The 20,666-nt window shown below is 49.2% G+C and overlaps 2 protein-coding genes across 4 annotated transcripts in view; one reads left to right on the top strand and one right to left on the bottom strand.

Moving 5' to 3' along the window:
• GALNT12 (polypeptide N-acetylgalactosaminyltransferase 12) overlaps positions 1-12,324 on the bottom strand; it is a 45,014-nt gene extending 32,690 nt beyond the window's left edge. The window contains exon 1 of one of the 2 annotated variants that reach the window (XM_045562566.1): positions 11,566-12,324. In XM_045562566.1, the coding sequence (XP_045418522.1) occupies positions 11,566-11,609 (44 nt within the window). In that variant the 5' untranslated portion in view covers positions 11,610-12,324. Of the gene's footprint in view, positions 1-1,582; positions 1,948-11,565 lie in introns of those variants that run through there. The other variant, XM_045562565.1, reaches the window with a different exon arrangement.
• Positions 12,325-12,470: 146 nt separating this feature from the next.
• Positions 12,471-20,666, top strand: part of ANKS6 (ankyrin repeat and sterile alpha motif domain containing 6) — a 56,785-nt gene continuing 48,589 nt past the window's right edge. The window contains exons 1-2 of one of the 2 annotated variants that reach the window (XM_045563006.1): positions 12,471-12,820; positions 18,596-19,098. In XM_045563006.1, coding sequence (XP_045418962.1) covers positions 12,471-12,820; positions 18,596-19,098 — 853 coding nt within the window. Of the gene's footprint in view, positions 12,821-18,595; positions 19,099-20,666 lie in introns of those variants that run through there. The other variant, XM_045563005.1, reaches the window with a different exon arrangement.

Genomic DNA, 20,666 nt, shown 5'->3' on the forward strand with positions numbered 1-20,666 from the left:
TCCCAGGTGTTAGTGTTGTAGGAATTAATTCCTACAGTGTATTCTTTCTACTCTCATGTAGAATGCACGGACACTCACTTTTAGGAGTCTGCCTTCCTCCACCCAAAGAACAGGAACCCAACACCCAGGAAGATGGCCAGGAGGCTCTCTGCCTCACACAGGGCCTTCCAGTCACCTTTTACCTCACCTGCTGGCACTGCCTCCATCCCTGTTTTGCAGAAGGGGAAGCGGGGCTCTGAGAAGCTGAATAGATCACAGAGCTGATGAGCAAAAGAGCCAGGATTTTATCTCATGTAGGCTGGGCTTGAACCCTGGGTCTGACCTGAAAGCCTCCCCTAGACCTTGCCTCAGTGAGCACCCCTGGGTTTCAAGGAGCTAAGCAGGCATCAAGCCAACTGGCTGAGTGGGAGAACTGCCACCAATTCCAACGTTTTCATTAACTGAAAAATACCTCAGGCAGAAGCATGGGGCTAGGCATGAGGAGATCCCCCAAAATAGGGAGAACAATGAAGTCCAAGTCCACCCAAACTTTGGAGCAGAGGTGGGGCCTCCTCATTCTGGAGCAGGCCCCTAAAATCCTGAGATCAGTATGGTCCCAAGGGGACCAGGAAGGCCACATTCCCCCAATGCCAGTTCCACCACTTTCCAGCTGTGTGGCCTTGGGTGAGTCATCTGTCTTCTCTGAACCTACATGCACACCTGTAAAGCAGGAATGCCACGGAGGGACAAGGGGTGGCAAGTGCCTGGTGCACACAGCAGGCTGCTCCCACAGGCTCCAGCAGGGGCCTGCTCTCTGGGCCCTCTTTTCTTCAAAGTCTGGAAGGAGGGGGCTCATGTGGGGCCCAGGGAGATCCCCCTTACCTCAGAGGAAAGGAGAGAGAAGGCCAAGAGACCTGGCAGCAGAGGTGGCGGCAGCCACCTCGCCTTCCTCCTACTGCCAGCTTGTGCCCTTGCTGCTCACCTAGGCAGGGGGCACCACCCGCCCAACGGCAGTTCCAACAGGAACTAGCCCTCTGACCTGGCTCCAGTCCTGCACCACCCAGGGGAGTCCAGGAGTCCTTCCCACCCTCCCTCCATCACACCTTCCTCCACCCAAAGCCCAGAAACCCAACACCCAGGAACAGGGCAAGAAGGCTCTCTGCCTCACACCCGCCTTCACCTCACCTGTGGCACTCCCTCCCATCCTGTTGGTTCCTGGGGCCCTGGCACACACGGATGAAAGAACTGACCCTGTCCCCGCCCCGAGGAGTCATTCTCCACTGCAGACAGAGCACAGCTGTCCTGTGGGTGCTGTGGGGTCTTCGCCTTAAAACTATCTGCTTAGCCCCGATCCCCACTGTTTTCACAGCAGAATGACAACTTCTCAAGGAGGAGGCAACTGAGACTACCTAGTAACAGACTCGTCAATTGCTGGGATTTTTTTCTATTTTCATTTTTTTAACTTCCTTGCCTCCCCGCCCCCTTTCTGAACCCTCACACTGCCTTCTTCCGAGAAAGATCCAATAAGACGCGAGACCCCCTCGTATCCCCCTGCCACTTGTGTGAAGGAGATACGGAGGCCCGGGGCCACCTGTGGACTCACAGCGGGTTCCAGCGCTCGGGCAGGCGGCGGTGCAGCGAGATGCGGTCGCTGAGGTAGATGTTGATCTGATGCAGCCGCACGCTCTCCTCCTGCAGCCGCAGCTCCTCGCCCTGCAGCTGCAGCCGCACCGCCTCGCCCCGCGCGCCCAGCGCGTCCGCGGGCACCGGCGGGCGCTGCAGGACCGGCTCCCGCCGCCCGGAGCGCGGCGTGCGCAGGGGTCCCGGCTCGACGGCCCTGGCCCCGCGCCGCGCGCGCAGCACCGAGCCCAGTCCGGCCAGCGCCAGCAGCGCCAGCAACACCAGCAGCGCCTCCCGGCCGCGCCGCAGCCCCCGCGGGCAGCGCCTCCGCGCCGCGCGCCCCAACATGCGCCCGCCAGCTGCGGCCAGTGGTCGGCGCCCGGAGGCCGCGGCGGAGACCGGGACCCGGATCCCGGAACCGCGGCGCCGCCCCGCCCCCGGCCCGCCCCACCTGCGCGCCGCCCCCGGCCCGCCCCGCCGCCGGCCCGCGCGGGCACAGCACCCCCGTGCGGCAGGGTGGCTGGTTCCACGGGGACCCACGCGCGCTGCCTGAGACTCGCACCTTCCCTCTAGGGCTGCTGCGCATTATTAAGGAGGTAACGGCCCGTAAACCCTTAGCCCGGGGCCTGGCACGTCGTAAGCACTCAAGAAAAGTTGGCTGGGTGCACCCTGCAGGGTGCTACGAATTTAACTGCCATTATCTCATCTGATCTTTACGCAGTCCAACAGAAGGATGACCAACTCCATTTTACCGATAGGAGACCGAGGTGCAATGAGGCCAATAGACACCAGGCTGTCTCAGACTCCTGCAGGCCCACCCTCTGCCATACTGTTTGGGGCCCTCGAGTAGCAAAGCCTCGCCTGGCTCCCTATTTGTCCTTAGCTGTGTTTCCTATTCCTTACTTTACAGATGCCTCCAAGAAACTGATCAAAGGAATGAACTGTCTGTCCCCTCAGGAAAACACAGGCACACACAGATCATATGATCACACACCTCAGGCCATCCATTCGTGTTAAATACCCAAGGCCTTCAGGGAATGAGGGAGCCACTAGGGTGCTGGAAATATTTAACAGGGCCAAGACTAGGGGTGTCACAAGACATATTTTTGACATCATGGTGCTTAGAGTCTAATGGAGTAGACAAATATTAAAAAGATAACTTATTAGAGTTGTGATAAGTGTTCTGAAGAAGAATTACAGGGTGCTAACAGTGCTTAGAATAGTAGAACCTGATTTAGTTTAGGGGTTTTGCAAAACTTCTCTAAGGAAGTAATGTTTACACTGATGCCTGAATGCTAAAGTGGTATCAGAGATTTGAAATCATATCTTAGGTTAATCTGGAACTCCCTCTGCTGGTGACTAGCAAAGGGAAAAGAATCATTTTGCATTCTCTGTAGAAGGACAGAGTATAAGCCATATTTTTTGTTATTGTTTGTTTTACTACGGGAAGTTGGTCCGAACTTTTTATCAAATATTCTCAAAGAGACCACAGGTCAAAAAGTTTAGGAAGGCTGGGTGCAGTGGCTCACACCTGTAACCCTAGCTTTTTGGGAGGCTGAGTCAGAAGGATCACTTAAAGTCAGGAGTTTGAGGCCAGCCTGGGCAACATAGTAAGATCCTGTCTCTACAAAAAATAGAAAAATTAGCTGGGCATGGTGGTGCACACCTGTAGTCCCAGCTACTCAGGAAGCTTAGGTAGGAGGATTGCTTCAGTCCAGGAGTTTGAGGTTGCAGTGAGCTATGATGATGCCACTGCACTCTAACTCAGGTGACAGAGCAAGACCCTGTCTCAAAATAAATAAATAAATAAACAAAATTTTAAAAGTAAAAAAAGTTCAAGAAGCATAAATCTGGTCCAACTCTCTCATTTTACAGATAGGGAGTCTGATATATAGGCTGGGGGGAGGATCTTGAACAACTTGATGGCCCAGGTAGAGTTAGAATCTAACCACACAACCTCAGGTTATTGGCATCCCTGGAGGAAATCTCCCCAAGGCTTCAGGAGGGGAGTGGGTTTGGGTGAACCATGCAAAGCAGCTCCCACCCAGGACAACCTGCTGTGGCAATTACACTCGAGGGAGGTAGTTCCACCCACAGTGCTCAGGGCCCCACCTGCTTCCCTCACAGAACAGAGTCAGAAGGCAGGTATGATAGAAAGGCCTGGCATTAGGATTTTGGCCTCTGTCCAGACACCAACACATTTAAGATCTGTGGTCAGATTAGAAAACAGACAAGGATTACAATTCACAATGTCTTGGATTGGCTTGCCAGATTGTAATGCTTCAGTTGCAGAAAACAGAGCAATGGAATCAGGCCTTAAAAGACATGGGTTCAAGCCCCAGGTAACAGATAAAAGCTATTGTTTATTGAGCACCAACTGTTTGCTGTAAACTGCTAGATTTAATCTTCACATACTATCTCATTTCACCCTTATGACAACCTTGCAAGGTAGACAGATAAGAAAACGTAGGTTCAGGGAAGTAAAGGTTACATTTCTTGGATGTTGTATCCAAGGTTACACAACATGCAAGTGCAGAGCAAGGATTTGTATCTGGGTCTCCTGACTCCCAGTCCAGGATTTCCCACCTCACCATTCACTGTGTCCAGGCTGCTATGAGATTAAAAGGCAACTTAGCTTAGGGGGTAGGAGCACAACCTTGGAGCCTACTTGCCGGAGTTCAAACCCCAGCCCCAGCATAGATTACTGTGTGGCTTTGGGCAAGTTACTTAACTTCTCTGGACTCGATTTGCTCATTTATAAAATGGTGATGATAATAAGAGTACTGACTGAGTAGGGTTGTTGGGAGAATTGAGTGATACAATCCATACAGTCAGCCTCTCTGGGCACAAAACAGAGTGGAAAGGCAAATAAATGGAAGATGTCCAGCACCTTGATTCTTGAGGTGTGGCACTTAGACCAGAAGCATTGGTACCACCTGGGAGCTTGTTAGAATTTCAGTATCTTTTCAATGGAGGTAACACACTAAGAATGGTCACTGCCCACAGTAAGCACTATTTAAGTGTTATTAATGATGATGAGTTGACATCCTTAGAGGGCAAGTTTAGCTGGAACCTTAATTGTTTTTGCACCTCTTCTCAAACTGTGTACCTGGTCCTTTCCTTGGGTTGTTGCTAGTTTTAGGAGGCTTATCTGTTCACTGACTTACAATCTCATATCAATGGCTGTTCAACCAACAAGGTAGATTTCTCTAGAAGGCTTTTTGATTTTTCATATTAGCTCTCTTCATGGGGGTCATTACATTCCTTTTAGAGTTTAATATGATATATGGTAGATGTGGTATTTCAAACATTAATGGGGAACGGAGGGCTGATTCAAACAATAATTGGCACAACTTGATAACCATTTGGAAAAAATAAAATTAAATCCCAACCTCACAACTTACACCAAAATAGAATCCAAATGATCTAAAGATGCCAAAGTAAAAATAAAGAGAGAGAGAGAGAGAGAGAAGGAAGGAAGGAAGGATGGAAGGAAGGAAAGAAAGAAGAAAGGAAGGAAGGAAAGAAAGAAGGAAGGAAGGAAGGAAGGAAAGAATCCAACAATGAAAGTACTAGATGAAAAAACCCCGAGGCCACTATGAAAAATATTTGCAAATTTGACTATTTAAAAATTTTTTAATTCTGTAAGACTTCCAAAAATAATACAAAGTCAAAAGACAAATCAGAAAGAGATATTTGCAAATGACATTTACTCAGTATATGAATCAATAGGAAATAAAAAGAACAAACAGAAATATAAATGGTCAAAGAATTTGAATACATAGTTCTCTCCAAAAAGGATACAAGTGGTCTACAAATGTATAAAAATATGCTCAATTTCTCTAAAATGTATGCAAATTTAAACTTACTCTGAAATATTTTTTCACCTATCAGATTGGCAAAGATTAAAAAGGTTATTAATTCCAGTGTTGGCAAAGATGTATGAATAAATGCACTCTCACACACTGTTGGTAGGAATGCAAACTGGTATAACCTTTTAGAAAGCAATTAGGCAACATTTATTAAGAATGTTAATATTAACATCCTTTTGATTCTGCAGTTCCGCCTCTAGGAATTTATCCAACAAAAACAGACTCACAAGTGCTCAAAAAACATGCACACAAAGAAGCTTATTGCAGTACTGTATATAAAAGCAAAAGGCTGGAAACAACCCAAATGTCCATTAATAGGAAATTATAAATAGAGTATTGCACACCCATACAATAACATAATATACCACAGTACCATTAACAAGCATGAGCTAATTCTAGGTGTTTAACATACAAATGTGTTCAAGATGCATTGTAGTCAAGAAAGGCAAGTCATAGAGCTGTATAGATAGTATGATACTACTTGGTAAAATAATATATTTTAACATATGCAAAGGGAAAAAGTTGAAGGAATATTTACCAAACAATTAATTGTATTATATCTATTTCTGTTGAATGAGATTCTGTAGTCCTTTCGCTTTCATTCAATTTATCCATTTCTTCAACAAATATTTACTGATCACCTACTATGTGGCAGGCAGTATGCTAGATGCTGGGGATACAATGGTAAACAATGCCCAAAGCCACTGATTTCAAGGAGCTTGCATTCTATATTCCCACAACCTCAGAATTCTTTACAATAAACATCACTACCTTATTAGGCAAAAAAGTTAGATGTTTAAAAGAAAATTCTGTACTCTTTAGAGATTATCTTACTTCTAAGCTTTCCTTACCTCCTGCCTAATCCATTGTATGGTCTCCCTGTCCTCCTGCTCTCTCTAATGCAGGGGAGTGCTTCCGTGAAGGAAGGAAAGAATTTGCCAAGTGAGTTCTTGGCTTTGCACAGGAAAGAATTCGAGGGGAAGCCAATGAGCAACAGAAAGTTTATTCAGAAAGAGAAACAGACAATAAACCCTACTCCACAGACAGAATAAGGGTCCTCTCCTGAGCAGGGAGATTGCCTTATGGACAATGGTAATGTTTCCACATGTTCAAAAACCCTGTTAGGAAACAGCTGTATGTGACGGGCATTGTCTTGAGGTCAGGCCATAAAGGTTAATCATAAACTGCTGTCACAGAAAGGTAAGCACAAACAGTTTGTAATGCATCTGGCTTAGTAATTCATCCATCCTCGGATGGTCCCAGGCCGGTGACATGCTGGTGACTTCCTTGTTCAGGGTGATTAGGGTCTAATATCGGCCAAAATGGCTGCACTTGGGCTCTCTCGACCTTCCTTTTCTGCCTTATCCGTCCCTACATTATCTCCCTCCAATGTGTTTCCCCTCTTTTTCTAAAGAGAGGAAACCACCCTGTTCTCTAATCATGTGGTGATATGGTTTGGATATTTGGCCCCTCCAAATTTCATGTTGAAATTCGATCCCCACTGTTGAAGGGGGTGCCTGGTGGGAGGTGTGTGGGTCATGGGGGCAGATCCCTCATGAATGGCTTGATGCCCATGCTATAATGAGCAAGTTCTCACTTTGTTAGTTCATGAAAGTGCTGGTTGTTTAAAGGAGCCTGGCACCGTAACCTCCCCTTCTCTTTCTCTCTCTCACCATGTGACACACCTGCTCCCACTTCACCTTCCTCCTGGATTGGAAGCTCCCTGAAGCCTTCACCAGAAGCAGATGCTGAACCATGTTTCTTGTACAGCCTACAGAACCATGAGCCAAATAAACCTCTTTATAAATTACCTAGCCTCAGGCATTTCCTTTATAGCAACACAAAATGGTCTGACACGTGTGGGATTCCTTGGGAGCCAGAGGCTGTGTTCCTGCCACTTGACATACATAATACTTGGCACTCAGAAGGTACTCAATAAATGCTGGTTGAATAAAGATTGTGTTGGCAATGGAAGTGCACCACCCAGATCACCCTTCATGAGAACCTGCTGGGGGAAATACAGCTGACCGAGAGCCTCCAGCTGCTATGCCTTCAGGTCCCCTGTGGTATCCTCTGGCTTATTCCAGTCAGTGACCAAGCATGGTGGGGGTACAAGAACCTGGCCATTTCTGCCTGATGCAGAACATCTTAGCAAGCAACCTTTCCTTGGGGACTCCCCATGGGCCTGGCTGAGACAGCACTGCAGTCTGAAGCTCCTCCCATCCAAGCCTCCTCATTTCCCACACCCCTTCCTCAGGTGTCCAACCTGCATCATGGTCTGAAGGCTCCCCTTCCCTTTTCTTCCAACTTTCCTCTTTATCCTTTGTAGGCATTTTTCCCAGAAAAAAACAAAAACAACAACATCTAGGCATCTGATTCTCAGGGGACCCAAACCAACCCAGGGATCAATGAAAGAAAAGTGCTGGAAGAGAATTCATAAATAAAAAGACTATAGATATATTTGCATAAGACATATATGTACAAAGATGTGCTGGATCCATGCCTCACAAACTTCAATGTGCATGAGTCACCTGGGAATCCTGTTGAAATGCAGATTCTGGTTTAATAGGTCTAGGGTGGGCCCCAGATGCTATAGTTCTAAGAAGTTCCCAGGTGATACAATGTTGCTGGTCCAAGGACCACACGGTGAGCAGCCAGGTGCAAGACATTTTCCACTGCACCACTGTGTCTTTTCACCCTGTTCCACACCCTGGGAGACCGACTCCATGGACTCCATCTGCAGACTCCAAGCCTCTGGCTTCCAGTTGGGTTTGCCAATGAGGAGCTCTGACAGGAGGAGGTCAGAGGAGGGCAAGAGGAGGGGTGAAGTCAGAGGTTTATGTTCCTCTGGGGATAGCTCCCTACTGAGCTGTGTCTCTCTATTAAAGGCTACTGCTCCGGTCTAGTAACTTTGCTGTTTTTCCTCTTGCAGACTTCCAGTAACTGCTCTCCCCTTTCTCTCCTTCAGGCCTGGGGTGCTAATAGCTCCTACTGTTACCAGCCCTAGAGTACTGTACCACCCCTTGTGGCTCTTAGTAAATCCTGTCCACACTTCTGTAAATAGTCCTTTGGTAAACATTCCTGAGTTCCTCAGCCAAGTGTACCATCTGTTCCCTGCCAGGATCCTGGCTGCTACAAGTACTGTCCAATCCGGGATTTTTTTTTTTTTCTTTTCTTTTTCTTTTTCGAGACAAGGTCTCACTCTCACCCAGGCTGGAGTAAAGTTGGTGTGATCACATCACAGCTCACTGTAACCTCGAATTCTCGAGTTCCTGGGTGTTAGGTCTGGAGCTGAGAGGGAGACACACGAAGCCTCAGGTGTAACAAAACACTGTTTATTTGAGCATCTGGTGCAGATGGGTGGAGGCCAAAAAGAGCGTCCATGCCGAGGGAGGGGAAAGCCTTGGGTTTTATAGAGGGTTTTTCCGGGGGTGGGGGAAGTGAGAAACAGGGCCATAACAGCTGCTGTAATAAATTCTTTTCAAACAACCAATTTCTGGGACCCTGCATTGGTCTCATCCTGCAGAGACGGGGCAGGGGTAGCTTAGTCCTTATCAGGGGGGATAGGAATGCTGGCATCACCGCAACTGTCTGTGGTCAGGGTTACATTTACAACCTCCAGACTCCTGCGGTTATTGTTTCACAAGCTTTATGATCACTATCTAAGTCTTCCATTAACCACATTTTGTCCTATACATGCTTTTCGGGTTCCCATCCTAAGCAAGCCTAACACTGGGCTCAAGTGATCCTTCTGCTTCAGCCTTCTGAGTAGCTGGGATTACTGGTGCGTGGCACCATACCCGGCTAATTTTTAAATTTTTTGTAGAGACAGGCTCTTGCTATGTTGCCCAGGATGGTCTCAAACTCCTGGCCTCAAGCAATCCTCTTGCTTCAGCCTCCCAAAGTGCTAGGATTACAGGTATGAGCTACCACACCCAGCCTAGGTTTTTTTACAATAGCAGAAAACTGGAAAGAAGCTAAATGTGCCTTATTTTAAAATGATTAAACAAATTACATTGTATCAGCTGAATGGTGTTATATGCAACTATCAAAAAAATGTAGCAGTCTATAGTCACCTACATGGAAAGATGCCTGAGACATCTGTTAAACGGAAAAAAAGAAAAGAAAAGAAATCATGATTGAGAATAGTATGCATATTATGAACCCATTCATTTAAAAAAGTAAATTATTCATTTGTTAAGACTTGGGTTGCAAGTGATGACAACCCGGCTCAAAGTAAACCTGACCAAAAAGAACGGGGACGGGGGCGGCAGATTTTCTGACTCCATCTCTTACCCATCACTTGGTGCTGCTTTCTTTTGTTGTGGCTTCACTTTCAGGCAGGCTGTCTTTAAGTGGTGGCAGAGTGAGCAACAATTTGGTTTGCAACATCCTGATATCCTGACAGCTGACAACATCAGCAGAGAGGACCTTGTTCCTAATTGCTTCAGCAAAAATCCTGGGCTGAAGTCAATCAAGATGGGCTTGGCCATGCACTACTCACCGAACCACAAGAACTGTGGGTGGAGGAGAAATGCTCCCCCAAAGAAAGAGGGTGTCTAGAGGGAATATTTTGTAGTAGACGTTTGTTATCCTTTTTGACTGCTCAGCATCTGAACCCCTTCCCACATTGGGCAGTCCCCTACTTTCTGGGGCAGAGCCTAGCTCCCAATGTTCCAGATGCTGAAAATGCCAGCAACTCACTTTCCCAGCCTCCCTTTTAGTCAGGCAGAGCACATGACCCAGGTTGGGCCAATCAGACACTCCCATCCCAGGCTCTGAATCCGGAGCCAGTGACACCAATAAGAGCCTGAGCCAACTCCATGCAGGGAAAGAGTGCAGCTGTGGCATGATTTGGGGCATTGTTCCTGGCTGCCAGGCCTTCAGAACTGGTTCTCTGGCCCTGATGGGATCTGTGAACTATGAAAGAACCTTGTACTAAATCCTCTTTCTGCTTAGATTATTCGGAGGGTTTTCTGCTGTTTGCAATCAAGTAGCCTGAATAATACCTATATGTATGTGTGCATGCTTGTATATGTGTGGAATATTTTTGGAAAGATAAAATAAATGTGAATATGGGTTACCTATGGGGAGTAGGACTGGGAGAGTGGTGGAGGAGAGAAAGGGGGTTTTACTTTTGCTTATGCCCTTTCGTACTGTTGGAATTTAGTTTTTGCTTTTATATTACTTTTATAATTATATTACTTTTATAATTAAACTAGTTAGTAAAAGTACATGAAAAGATACTTGAGTGAAGAGACCAAGACAAAGGTGCAATTATTCAGGATTTTCATGGAAACTAATGTCTTCATTAGACCTTCAAAAGAAAGTCGTCCTCACCTCCATGGTGGGGAACAGGACCAAATCTGGAAGTGAGTGAGAGTGTAGCACCTCAAGCATTGGCCCTGAGTGACTAGACTAGCTCTAGACCTGTACCTCACCTGCTCAAATATTCTCCATGGCTCCCCATTGTTCACAGAGTAAATCCCACAGTCTTCATCCTGGCACTGAAGCCCTTTGCAGTCTGAGCCCCTTGTACTTTCGAGACTCTCACTGTTTACACTTTGCCTAGAAGGACTTCTCTTCCAGGCCCGCTGGCCCAGATCCTAAGGACACGGTTACATCTCTGATCTGCCAAAGCCAAGACTCTCATCCCTTCCTCATGCCCTCATCAAGTTTTGCTCTGTATTATAATTCTATATACATGAGACCTAGTCATTTAACAATCATGTATTGAGCACGTACTGTATGTCTAGGATTTTATTAGACTTTGGGGTCACAGCTCAGTCTATGGAAACCAATTACCCCGTATCAGAGTGTTAATGTTACCACAATGGGCAGGTGGCACAACTCGAGCCATAGACAGGCAGGGCTGCTCTTGTGAGAACCTTCCTCTGTCCCTCTGTCTGGATTGCTCTGCTCCCACATCAGCATGGCTTGCTTTCTCAGCTCCTTCAGGTCTCTGCAAATGTCACGTTTTCAGTGCCCACCCTGTTATGACAACTCACCCTCTATCCCATTTACCTGGATTTATGTTACGTTCTATTTATTGTTTTAATAGCACTCATCACCACGTGACATACAAGTTACTTACTTGTTTGTGTATTTACAGCCTGCCTCTTCCCACTGAGTTTTCATTTTCACAGAGATTTTGTGTCTTGCAGCATCTCTCCTGCAGCATAGCTGTGTAGTCTTTGGCAAGACACGACCTCTTTAAGCCCCAGTGGCCTCCTCTGTAACTTGGGGAGGATCATCCGCGCCCTCGCTGGTGGCAGGTCTGCTGTGAGGAGCCCACAGTGGGTCTCCCGCTTCAGCGGGCATCAGATTCACCGAGAGCGCTTGTTAAAATACAGGTCGCCGGCCCCACACCCAGAGTTTCTGACTCAGGAGGTCTGGGGTGCGGCCTGAAAATCTGCGTTTGTACAGAGCTGCAGTTGGTGCCGATGCCGCGGTGTGTGGGCCACCCTCCAAGGGCCGCTGATAGAGACAGGTGACACGTACAGAAGGGCTCGCACCCGGCGGCCCGGCCTAGACGAAGGACCGGCACCAAGGGCCCGCGGGACCTTGCGGGAGGAGAGACTGGACCCGTCCGTCTCTTATTTCAGCCCACAGCTACTTAGGAAGCGCCAGTTCAGTGCGCGGGCTCGGGGAGCGGGGTCAGCGGAGCACGCCGGTCAAGTCAAGGCTCGCGCGGCTGTGGACTCGGACCCCGGCCCAGAGGTCCCGGGCCGCAGCGTGTGGAGGCGCTGGGGTCGCCGCCCCGGCAGGAAGTCCCCGGAGCCGCGACAGAGCCGCGAGCCGGCGGCGGAAAGGCGGAGGTGGGCCGGGCGCCGAAGGCTCCTCGGAGCTTCGCGGGAGCTGCCTCAGTGGGCGCGGCCCCGGCCCGGCGCGCGCCCGCACACAGTAGGCGCGCCGCGCGGGCGGGCGGAAGGGGGCGGCGGCGCGCGGTATCCGGGGGCGGAGCCGGCACGGCCGGCAGGGCGGTCGGGCGCGGCGGCGATGGGCGAGGGCGGGCTGCCCCCGGCCTTCCAGCTGCTGCTACGCGCCTGCGACCAGGGCGACACGGAGACGGCGCGGCGGCTGCTGGAGCCGGGGACGGCGGAACCGGCCGAGCGCGGCGCGGAGCCTGAGGCGGCCGCGGAGCCGGCGGGGGCCGAGGCAACCGGGCCCGGGGCGGCGGCGGCCGGAGCGCCCGTGCCGGTGGACTGCTCCGACGAGGCGGGCAACACGGCGCTGCAGTTCGCCGCGGCCGGGGGCCACGAACCGCTGGTGCGCTTCCTGCTGCGCCGCGGAGCCTCGGTCAACAGCCGCAACCACTACGGCTGGAGCGCGCTCATGCAGGCGGCCAGGTGAGGGGCCGGGGCCCGGGAGGGGAGTGGCGCCCAGCGCGGCCGGGACGCGGCCCGGGGCGGGGACGGGGCTGAGGCGTCCCGAACTGCCAGGCGGCCCCCGCCGACGCCCCGGGAGGTAAAGAGTCAAGGACTCGTTGGAGTTGGAATGGTAAACTTTGAGAAGTGGAAGCGCTTTTTCATGAACATAAACGCAGGATTTTAGAAACTTTGGCCTTTCACAACAGAATCTGGAGACTGCGAATAGAATCTGAGAGACTCAGTCTTAGAGGTGTTCATTCATTACTTGCTGCACCAAGGGTTTCCTGAGAACCTACCTGCCCACCCTGGCTTGGCGTTGGGGATACTGTGGGACCCAGGTAGAGTCTCCACTCGGGACAGCTCACATGCCGGCGGTGGGCAGGCCAGGGGCGTGACCAGCAAGGTTTGGGTGGCTTTGGAGGCCGCTGACCCTTTTGGGGAGGTGGGGAAGGTTTCTGGTAGAAATGCTGTATACATCCACGTCAAGACCTGAAGATGCTCAGATGCTTCTCTACCTTGGCACCACTGACATTTTGGACAGGATCATTCTTTTTTGTAGGATGTTTAGCAACATCGTTGGTCTCTCCTCATTAGATGCCAGTAACTTCCCTGCTCCCAGTCATGATAATCAAAAATGTCTCCAGACATTGCCACATGTCCCCTGGAGGGGCACAGCAACCCCCAGCTGAAAGCCACTGCTTTACCCATGTATGAGCAAGTCTGATGGTTGATTTTCTCTTCATCCCCCGCCTTACATACTACACACTGTTCTCTACCTTGCTTTTTTCACTTAATGTTCTTTGGCAATCTTTCAGTATTTTTTCAGTAGTCTCACAGTGTTTCATTGTATGATAATTTATTTAACCAGTAGCCTCCTGATGGTCGTTTAGGTTGTTTCCAGTCACTTGCTGTTACAGTCATGCCCTAATCTGTGCATGTGCGTCTGATAGATATGTCAGTTCACACCTGAGGAAGTATATCATAGGCAATTCCCTAATGAGGGAATACAGGCCGTTTGTAATTTAGGTAGTGCCAAATTGTTTTCCATATAAGTGTATTCGCTTCCTGTGGCTGCTGTCAAATTACCACCAATTTAGTGGTTAAAAACAACACAAATTTATTACCTTACAGTTCTAGAGGTCAGAAGTATGAAATTGGCCTCACTGGGCTGAAATCAAGGTGCTGCCAGGGCTGTATTCCTTCTAAAGCGTCTAGAAGAAAGTTCGTTTTCTTGCCTTTTCTGGCTGTGAAAGGCTGCCCGCATTCCTTGGCTCATGGTCGCCTTCCGTCTTCAAAGCCAGCAGCGATCACATCACTCCCACCTCTGACTCTAAGTCTTCCACTTTCCTTGTCCACATTTAAAGCACCCTTGTGATTGCTTTGGGCCCACCTGGATAATCTAGGCCTGCGGTCCTCAACCCTCAGGCCACAGGCCAGGACCAGTCCATGGCCTGTTAGGAACTAGGCTGCACAGCAGGAGGTGAGTGGCCGGTGAACAAGTGAAGCTTCATCTGTATTTACAGCTGCTCCGCTCCCCATTGTGCCCATCACTGCATAAGCACTGCCTCCTGTCAGATGAGTGGCGGCCTTAGATTCTCATAGGAGTGCGAACCCTACCGTAAACCAAACCGCACATGCGAGGGATCTAGTTTGTGCACTCCTTGTGAGAATCTAATGCCTGAAGACAGAGGTGGAGCTGAGGTGGTGGTGCTAGTGCTGGGGAGCAACTGCAAATACAGATCACCATTAGCAGAGAGGTCTGACTGCACAATAAATGTAATGTGCCTGAATCATCCTGAAGCCATCCCTCCCACCCAGGTCTGTGGAAAAATTTTTTCCATGAAACCTGTCCCTGGTGCCAAGAAGGTTGGGGCCTGGTGAGCCTCATGTTACTTAGTAAGGTTTGTGACTGCACACTGGCATGCCTCAGAGGGTCCCAGAGACCCCTGATCATCAGTGTTTGCCTTTCACCAAGTTTTGCAGGATGATCACAGTCATCTCCTGATTAATTACTGCTGTTTAATTTGTTTTTTTTTCTTTTTTTCTGTTTCTTTTTTTTTGCAGCTGAGAAGACTATACAGCTGTTTAATTTGTGAACCTTGATGAGGCAGGAGACTCAGAATTAACCTAACCCCTGATTGTTAACTAATGACAATTTAACATTTTTAGAGGACTTTCCTCCTTCTCTAAAATTTGGTATTGTAAATAGAGCTTAGAGTTGTGGTCCAAGTGTCCTGACTTTGTCACTTTCAAATTGAGAGGCTTTGGACTGCTTATGTGCCTCTTTATTCCTCAGTTTACCTTACAGATGCTATTTTGGGAGCATTAAGATGATGTACTCTCTTATTTATTTCTATGAGAATGGGATAGAATATGATGCTCCCATGAGAGGATTAGAATTGACACTTGTCCTTTAGCTGAGCCTGGGCAGGGCCTGGGTACTTCAAAATGTGTTGTTCCTCAGTTGGTGACACCTGCTGTCTGTACTCAGGTTCCAGCTCTGCCCATGTGGAGTTGTGCTTGACCTTTCCGCTGCCTAATCCATTTCAGAAGCTCGAGTTGAGGAATAGTATGTGTGGGAGACTTGCTGAAGGATGTGTGGTGTCTGTCCCTCGGATCAGAATGAGTGCCTGCATGGCCCCTGTGTCAGCACTCCCCAGGCTTGTGCGCTCCTTGCCTGAATCTGCATATGCCTCAGACTCCTCCTCAAACCGTGCTCCTGTGCTCCTGGCAGCCACAACGTTCGTCCTGAGTGAGCACTGGTTTATCATCCCAGCTCTTTGTTCCAAAGCTTATCCTTGCATCAGGCCAGGCCATCAGAGCCCCTGTGCCTTTGGTCTCTTGTATATGTTTTAGTAGCAAAATTGGTTGCACTGATGATTTTTCCTATTCTTAAAATAATAGATAGCCTTTATTGAGCATTTTGTGTCACGCACTGTGCTACGTACTTTAAATGAATTAACTCTTTCAATTTGACACAAAACCTTAGGAGGTAGGTAATATTGTCATCTTCATTTTACAGATGAGGAATTGAGGCACAGAGAAGTTAGGTAACTTGCCCAAGGCCACACAGCTAGTAAGTGGCAGGGAGTCAGATTCACACCCAGGCAGGTGGTTCCAGAGCCTGATAGCTTTGCTCTTGGTGTTGGCAGCAAGGAAGTGACTTGCCAAATTTACCAGCAACTTCTGTCCAAGGGACATGGTTGCATGGTGTTTACTTTGGCTCTAACTTCACCCTTGGTCTCTTTACCTTCCTTCCCTGCCCTTCATTACTCTGCCTGCCAGGGAGCAGAGCTGGACTCAGCCCACCAGTGCTTTAAGTGGGGGGAATGTGTGCCAGCTCTTTAAACACAGGTGTTAATTGCTGAAATTAATTGGTAATCATAGCACCTATTCAGAAAGCCCTAGCATCCCCATCTCCAGTAATTACCTATTAGAAACTGAGCATCCACAAAATTATCCCAGCCTTGTTGAATCCTTTTATATTTTCAGCATACTTAAATGCTCTCTTGGGCTATCTGAGTTCAGAAAACATTCCAAATTTCAGTATTTTTGTTCTAATTTAGCCCTTTTCTTCCACTGTGAAAATTGAGTATACCAAAAGAGCTGAGATTTGGAGTTCTAGGGTCCAGGGTCATGTTTTGACTGTCACGTTCAAATTGAAAAGCTTTGGGTTGATTGCTTTTTACTCTAATCTTCAATTTTCTCATCTGTGAAATGGGAATTAATGAGTTTATCTCAGGGTTTATTAAGATCAAATGAGATAAAAATGTGACAGCACCTTGTAATCTGCTGTTAGGGATTGTGTTAGATTTAATCGCATGCCTGATAACTAAACAGTGTAATCTTTTTAAAATCTCTGCTCCAGTGAGGATACACTGGTTCTTCAGTCATTTCCACCGCCTGTCTTTGGACCTTCCCCTACATGGTTATGCCATTTATGCTTTCACTTACTCACTTGTTCCTTTGATGGAATTTACTAAGCTCCAATATGTGTCAGCCACTATGTTAGGGGCTGGGGGCACAAGAATGTGTGAAACCCCATCCTGTCCTTGGAGCGCCCACGGTCGAGTGGGAGACAGGCAATTATAGGAGGGCTCAGGTGCCACCAGAGGAGACTGCAGAACTGTGGGTGCTCAGGAGAGGGACGCCTGACCTAGCCTGGAGGGTGGTCTGGAAGCTGCCCAAGCTGAATCCTGAAGCCGGACAAGGGGTGTGCTGAGTAGATGAAGACAGGAGGGTGCTCTAGTTGGGGAGGCAGGATGGCAAAGGTGGGAGGGGGGCTCTAAGAGGCAAGTATGGCAGAAGGGCATGGCATGGGAGTGGGGAGGAAGTGAGGTTGGCTGTAGGAAGCTGGGGAGTCAGATTTAGGGTTTGGGAATATTATTTGGGGGCTGCATGGAGGATGGGCAGGAGGGGAGTTGATTTCAGTTTGACTTGCCCCCTCTCTGCTCTGGGAGGGGAGGCCCAGAAGCCCAGCCCCCTGAGCTGCTGGCGCTAGTTCACCAGGCTCTCACTTTGTGGGCTGAGGCCACCCGGTGCTGTTAAGGTTCACGTCCCAGAAGGTATTTGTAAGTTCAGCCGGAGCCTCAGACCACAGTTCAGCACTGGCCCTGCCTCCGCGGGGATGAGGGGAAGGCCCTGGGTTTAGATGAGGTACAAAACCTGCTCCCAGGAAGGAGGTTGAGCGAGGAGAAACTCAGAAAGTCACCTCACAGACGCAGACACAGCAGCGACATTGCAGTTTCTCAAAACTGGCGCAGGCAGCCCCTCTCTGGTCGTTGCTTCCTTGTTGGTCCAGGGCTGCTTCCACCTGAGTCTACCAGAAACACAGCAAAACAGAACTTTTCTTCCCTCTGCTGTTGAAAGAAGGAAGAGATTTTGCTGGGAAGAGGCACCTGTTTTCCGCTTCCTGGTGTCAGAGAGTTGATGGGTGCATGTTTGCCTCCCCAGGGGCCTTAGCTCAAACTTCACCCGGAAAGGTCTGGCCCAGGCTGCGCTCAGCCGCCTGCAGCGAACGTTCCTGCCAGCAGGTGGCAGCAGGCCTCTGCGCCGAGGTACCCGACCGTCCCTGCTGACCACAGCCATGCCACACCCCTTGGCATGGGGGGGTGCGGGGGTTTGGCACTGGGGAGGGTAGAAATGAATCAGACATGGGCCCTGCCCGTGGGGCAATCAGAGCACAGGCAGAGAGTCAGAATCCCAGGCTATAAACTCAGATGTGACAGGCAGGGCGGTGTAGGGGATAAAGTGAGGGCAACAGGACTCAGACAGACCTGGCTCTGACCCTGACGCCTCCCCTTGCCAGCCCAGTTACCTTGGCACGCTGTGTAAGGTAAGTTGAGCAACAAGTATCATGTAATAGCTAACACTGATGTGGTGTTTCCTTTGGTCAGCACAGATCCTGTGCTTTATATACTTGACTCCTTTCATCCTCAACAATCCTCGAAGTAGGTACAATTACACCCCCATTTTACAGATAGGGAAATGAAGGCACAGAGAAGCTGAAATTCTTTCTCAAGGTCCTGCAGCTAGTAGATGGGAGAGCTGGATTGAAACCTAGGCAGGGCAGTTAGTTGCTCATCTTTGTAATGGTCTATCTGCAGGGCTGATACAGTGCCCGACACCAGAATAAGGCCTTGTATTATGAGCAGCTGTTATGACTTTTAATCATTCATGAGATGAGGATTACATAAGCTGTGTCCTCCTCAGTGCTCCATGTCTAGTATCACTCATTCTCCATCTTCCTGGCAGATTTGGGCACGTGAATGTGGCACACCTCCTTTTGGATCACGGGGCTGATGTCAATGCCCAGAACCGGCTGGGGGCCAGTGTGCTCACTGTGGCCTCCCGGGGTGGCCATCTGGGTGTGGTGAAGCTGCTCCTGGAAGCTGGTGCCTTCGTGGACCATCACAACCACTCGGGCGAGCTGCTGGGGATGGGGGGCAGCGGGGATGAGCCGCTGGACATCACAGCCCTGATGGCCGCCACCCAGCATGGGCACGAGGCCGTGGTGCGCCTGCTGATGGAGTGGGGTGCGGACCCCAACTATGCGGCCCGGACTGTGGGCTGGAGCCCACTGATGCTGGCCGCGCTCACTGGGAGGCTTGGTGTGGCCCAGCTGCTGGTAGAGAAGGGAGCCAACGCCGACCACCTCAGCGTGCTGGAGAAGACCGCCTTCGAGGTCGCACTGGACCACAAGCACAGGGACCTTGTAGACTACCTGGACCCGCTGACCACCGTCAGGCCCAAAACAGGTCAGGCCGCATCCCCCACCCCCCATGGCTTCACAGAGGCCCCCAAATTGTGTGTACATGACTGAAGCTGAGGATTGACCAACGGGAAGGGCACGAGGAAATCAGAGTCCAGCCCTGCAGACAGTGAGACTTAGGACATGGTGTGCTTAAGAATCAGATGGGGGTGCCTGTTACATGCAGGTTCCTGGCCCGCCCTCCAGAGAGTCTGATGTGGTAGCTCTGGGGAAGAGCCTGGAAACTTACATAGCAAGGCCACTCTCCCTAACCAGATCATTTTGGTGCAGGTGGTTCTAGGATCCTTCTAGAACAAGGGCCAGCAAACTCTTTCTGTAAAGGGCCAGATGGTAAATATTTTAGGCTTTGTCGGATATACAGTCTCTGTTGGAACTACGGTACTCAATTCTGCTAGAGTGAAAGTAGCCCTGTGTAATGTGTGAGTGAGTGGTTGTGCTATGTTCCAATAAATTATAATTACAAAAACAGGCAGCAGGGCAGACTTGACCTTTGGGCTGTAGTTTGCCAACCCCTGTTCTAGAACAATTTGCCTAACCTGTCCTGCCAATTATCATTTCCCAAGGATGAATTCACATAAAATTAGTGAAAATTAGCTCCCTTTTAAGTTGCATTACTTTAAAAACACCTGTCAGTGTGTCCTGTATTTTTTTCCTTTTTGCCATCTTTGTGGCATTTAAAGGATTGTCTAAACAATCTTTATCAAATCTGCCACAGGACATACTGCATTTCAAAAGCCCTAGTTCACTGAGCAGTAGGACCACAACACACAGCCTTGGTACCTTCTATCTGTAATGGGTCTGACTTCAGTGACAGGACTGAGGCAGCCTGGGTATAACGGGCTGCAGTGTCAGCATCTAGGGCTGAAAGGTACAGAATTGAAGAAAATGTCTTCAGAAAAATTAGCTAAAATTTAGTTAAGTTTGATACCATCCAAAGAATATACAATAGTCCCATCAATCAAAAGATGCTGAAAATTTGGTAAATGCTTATTAGAAATGCACCATTCAATCAGACCAAATCTGAAATAGATAATGTTTTAAAAACCTGACAGGGTACAGTGGCTCACTCCTGTAATCCCAGCACTTTGAGAGGCCAAAGTGGGAGGATCACATGAGGCCAAGAGTTTGAGACCAGCCTGGGCAACATAGTGAGACACCTACCTCTAAAAAAATAAAAATAAAAATGAAAATCAGCCATGAGTGGTGGCGTGCGGCTGTTGTCTCAGGTACTTGGGAGGCTGAGGCAGGAGGATCACTTGAGCCCAGGAGTTGGAGGCTGCAGTGAGCTGTGATCATGCCACTGCAGCCTGGGTGACAGAGCGAGACCCTGTCTCCAAAAAAAAAAAAAGCCTTTAATGACAGTTGGCAAAAATGAAGAGGACACCGAACAGAAAGGAAAAAGAAGTGTCAACTGGAAGTCTCAACAGAAAGCTGAGTGAGGCAAAATTAACATAAGCAGACAGTTTATTCGGGCCAGACTTGAGGATGGCAACCCGGGAGCATAGGTTCAAGTTGCCCTGAACATGCACTCTGACTAGCAGCAGTTACAAGTGG

The sequence above is a fragment of the Lemur catta genome, chromosome 10, assembly GCF_020740605.2.
Source record: "Lemur catta isolate mLemCat1 chromosome 10, mLemCat1.pri, whole genome shotgun sequence".
Classification (NCBI taxonomy): domain Eukaryota; kingdom Metazoa; phylum Chordata; class Mammalia; order Primates; family Lemuridae; genus Lemur; species Lemur catta.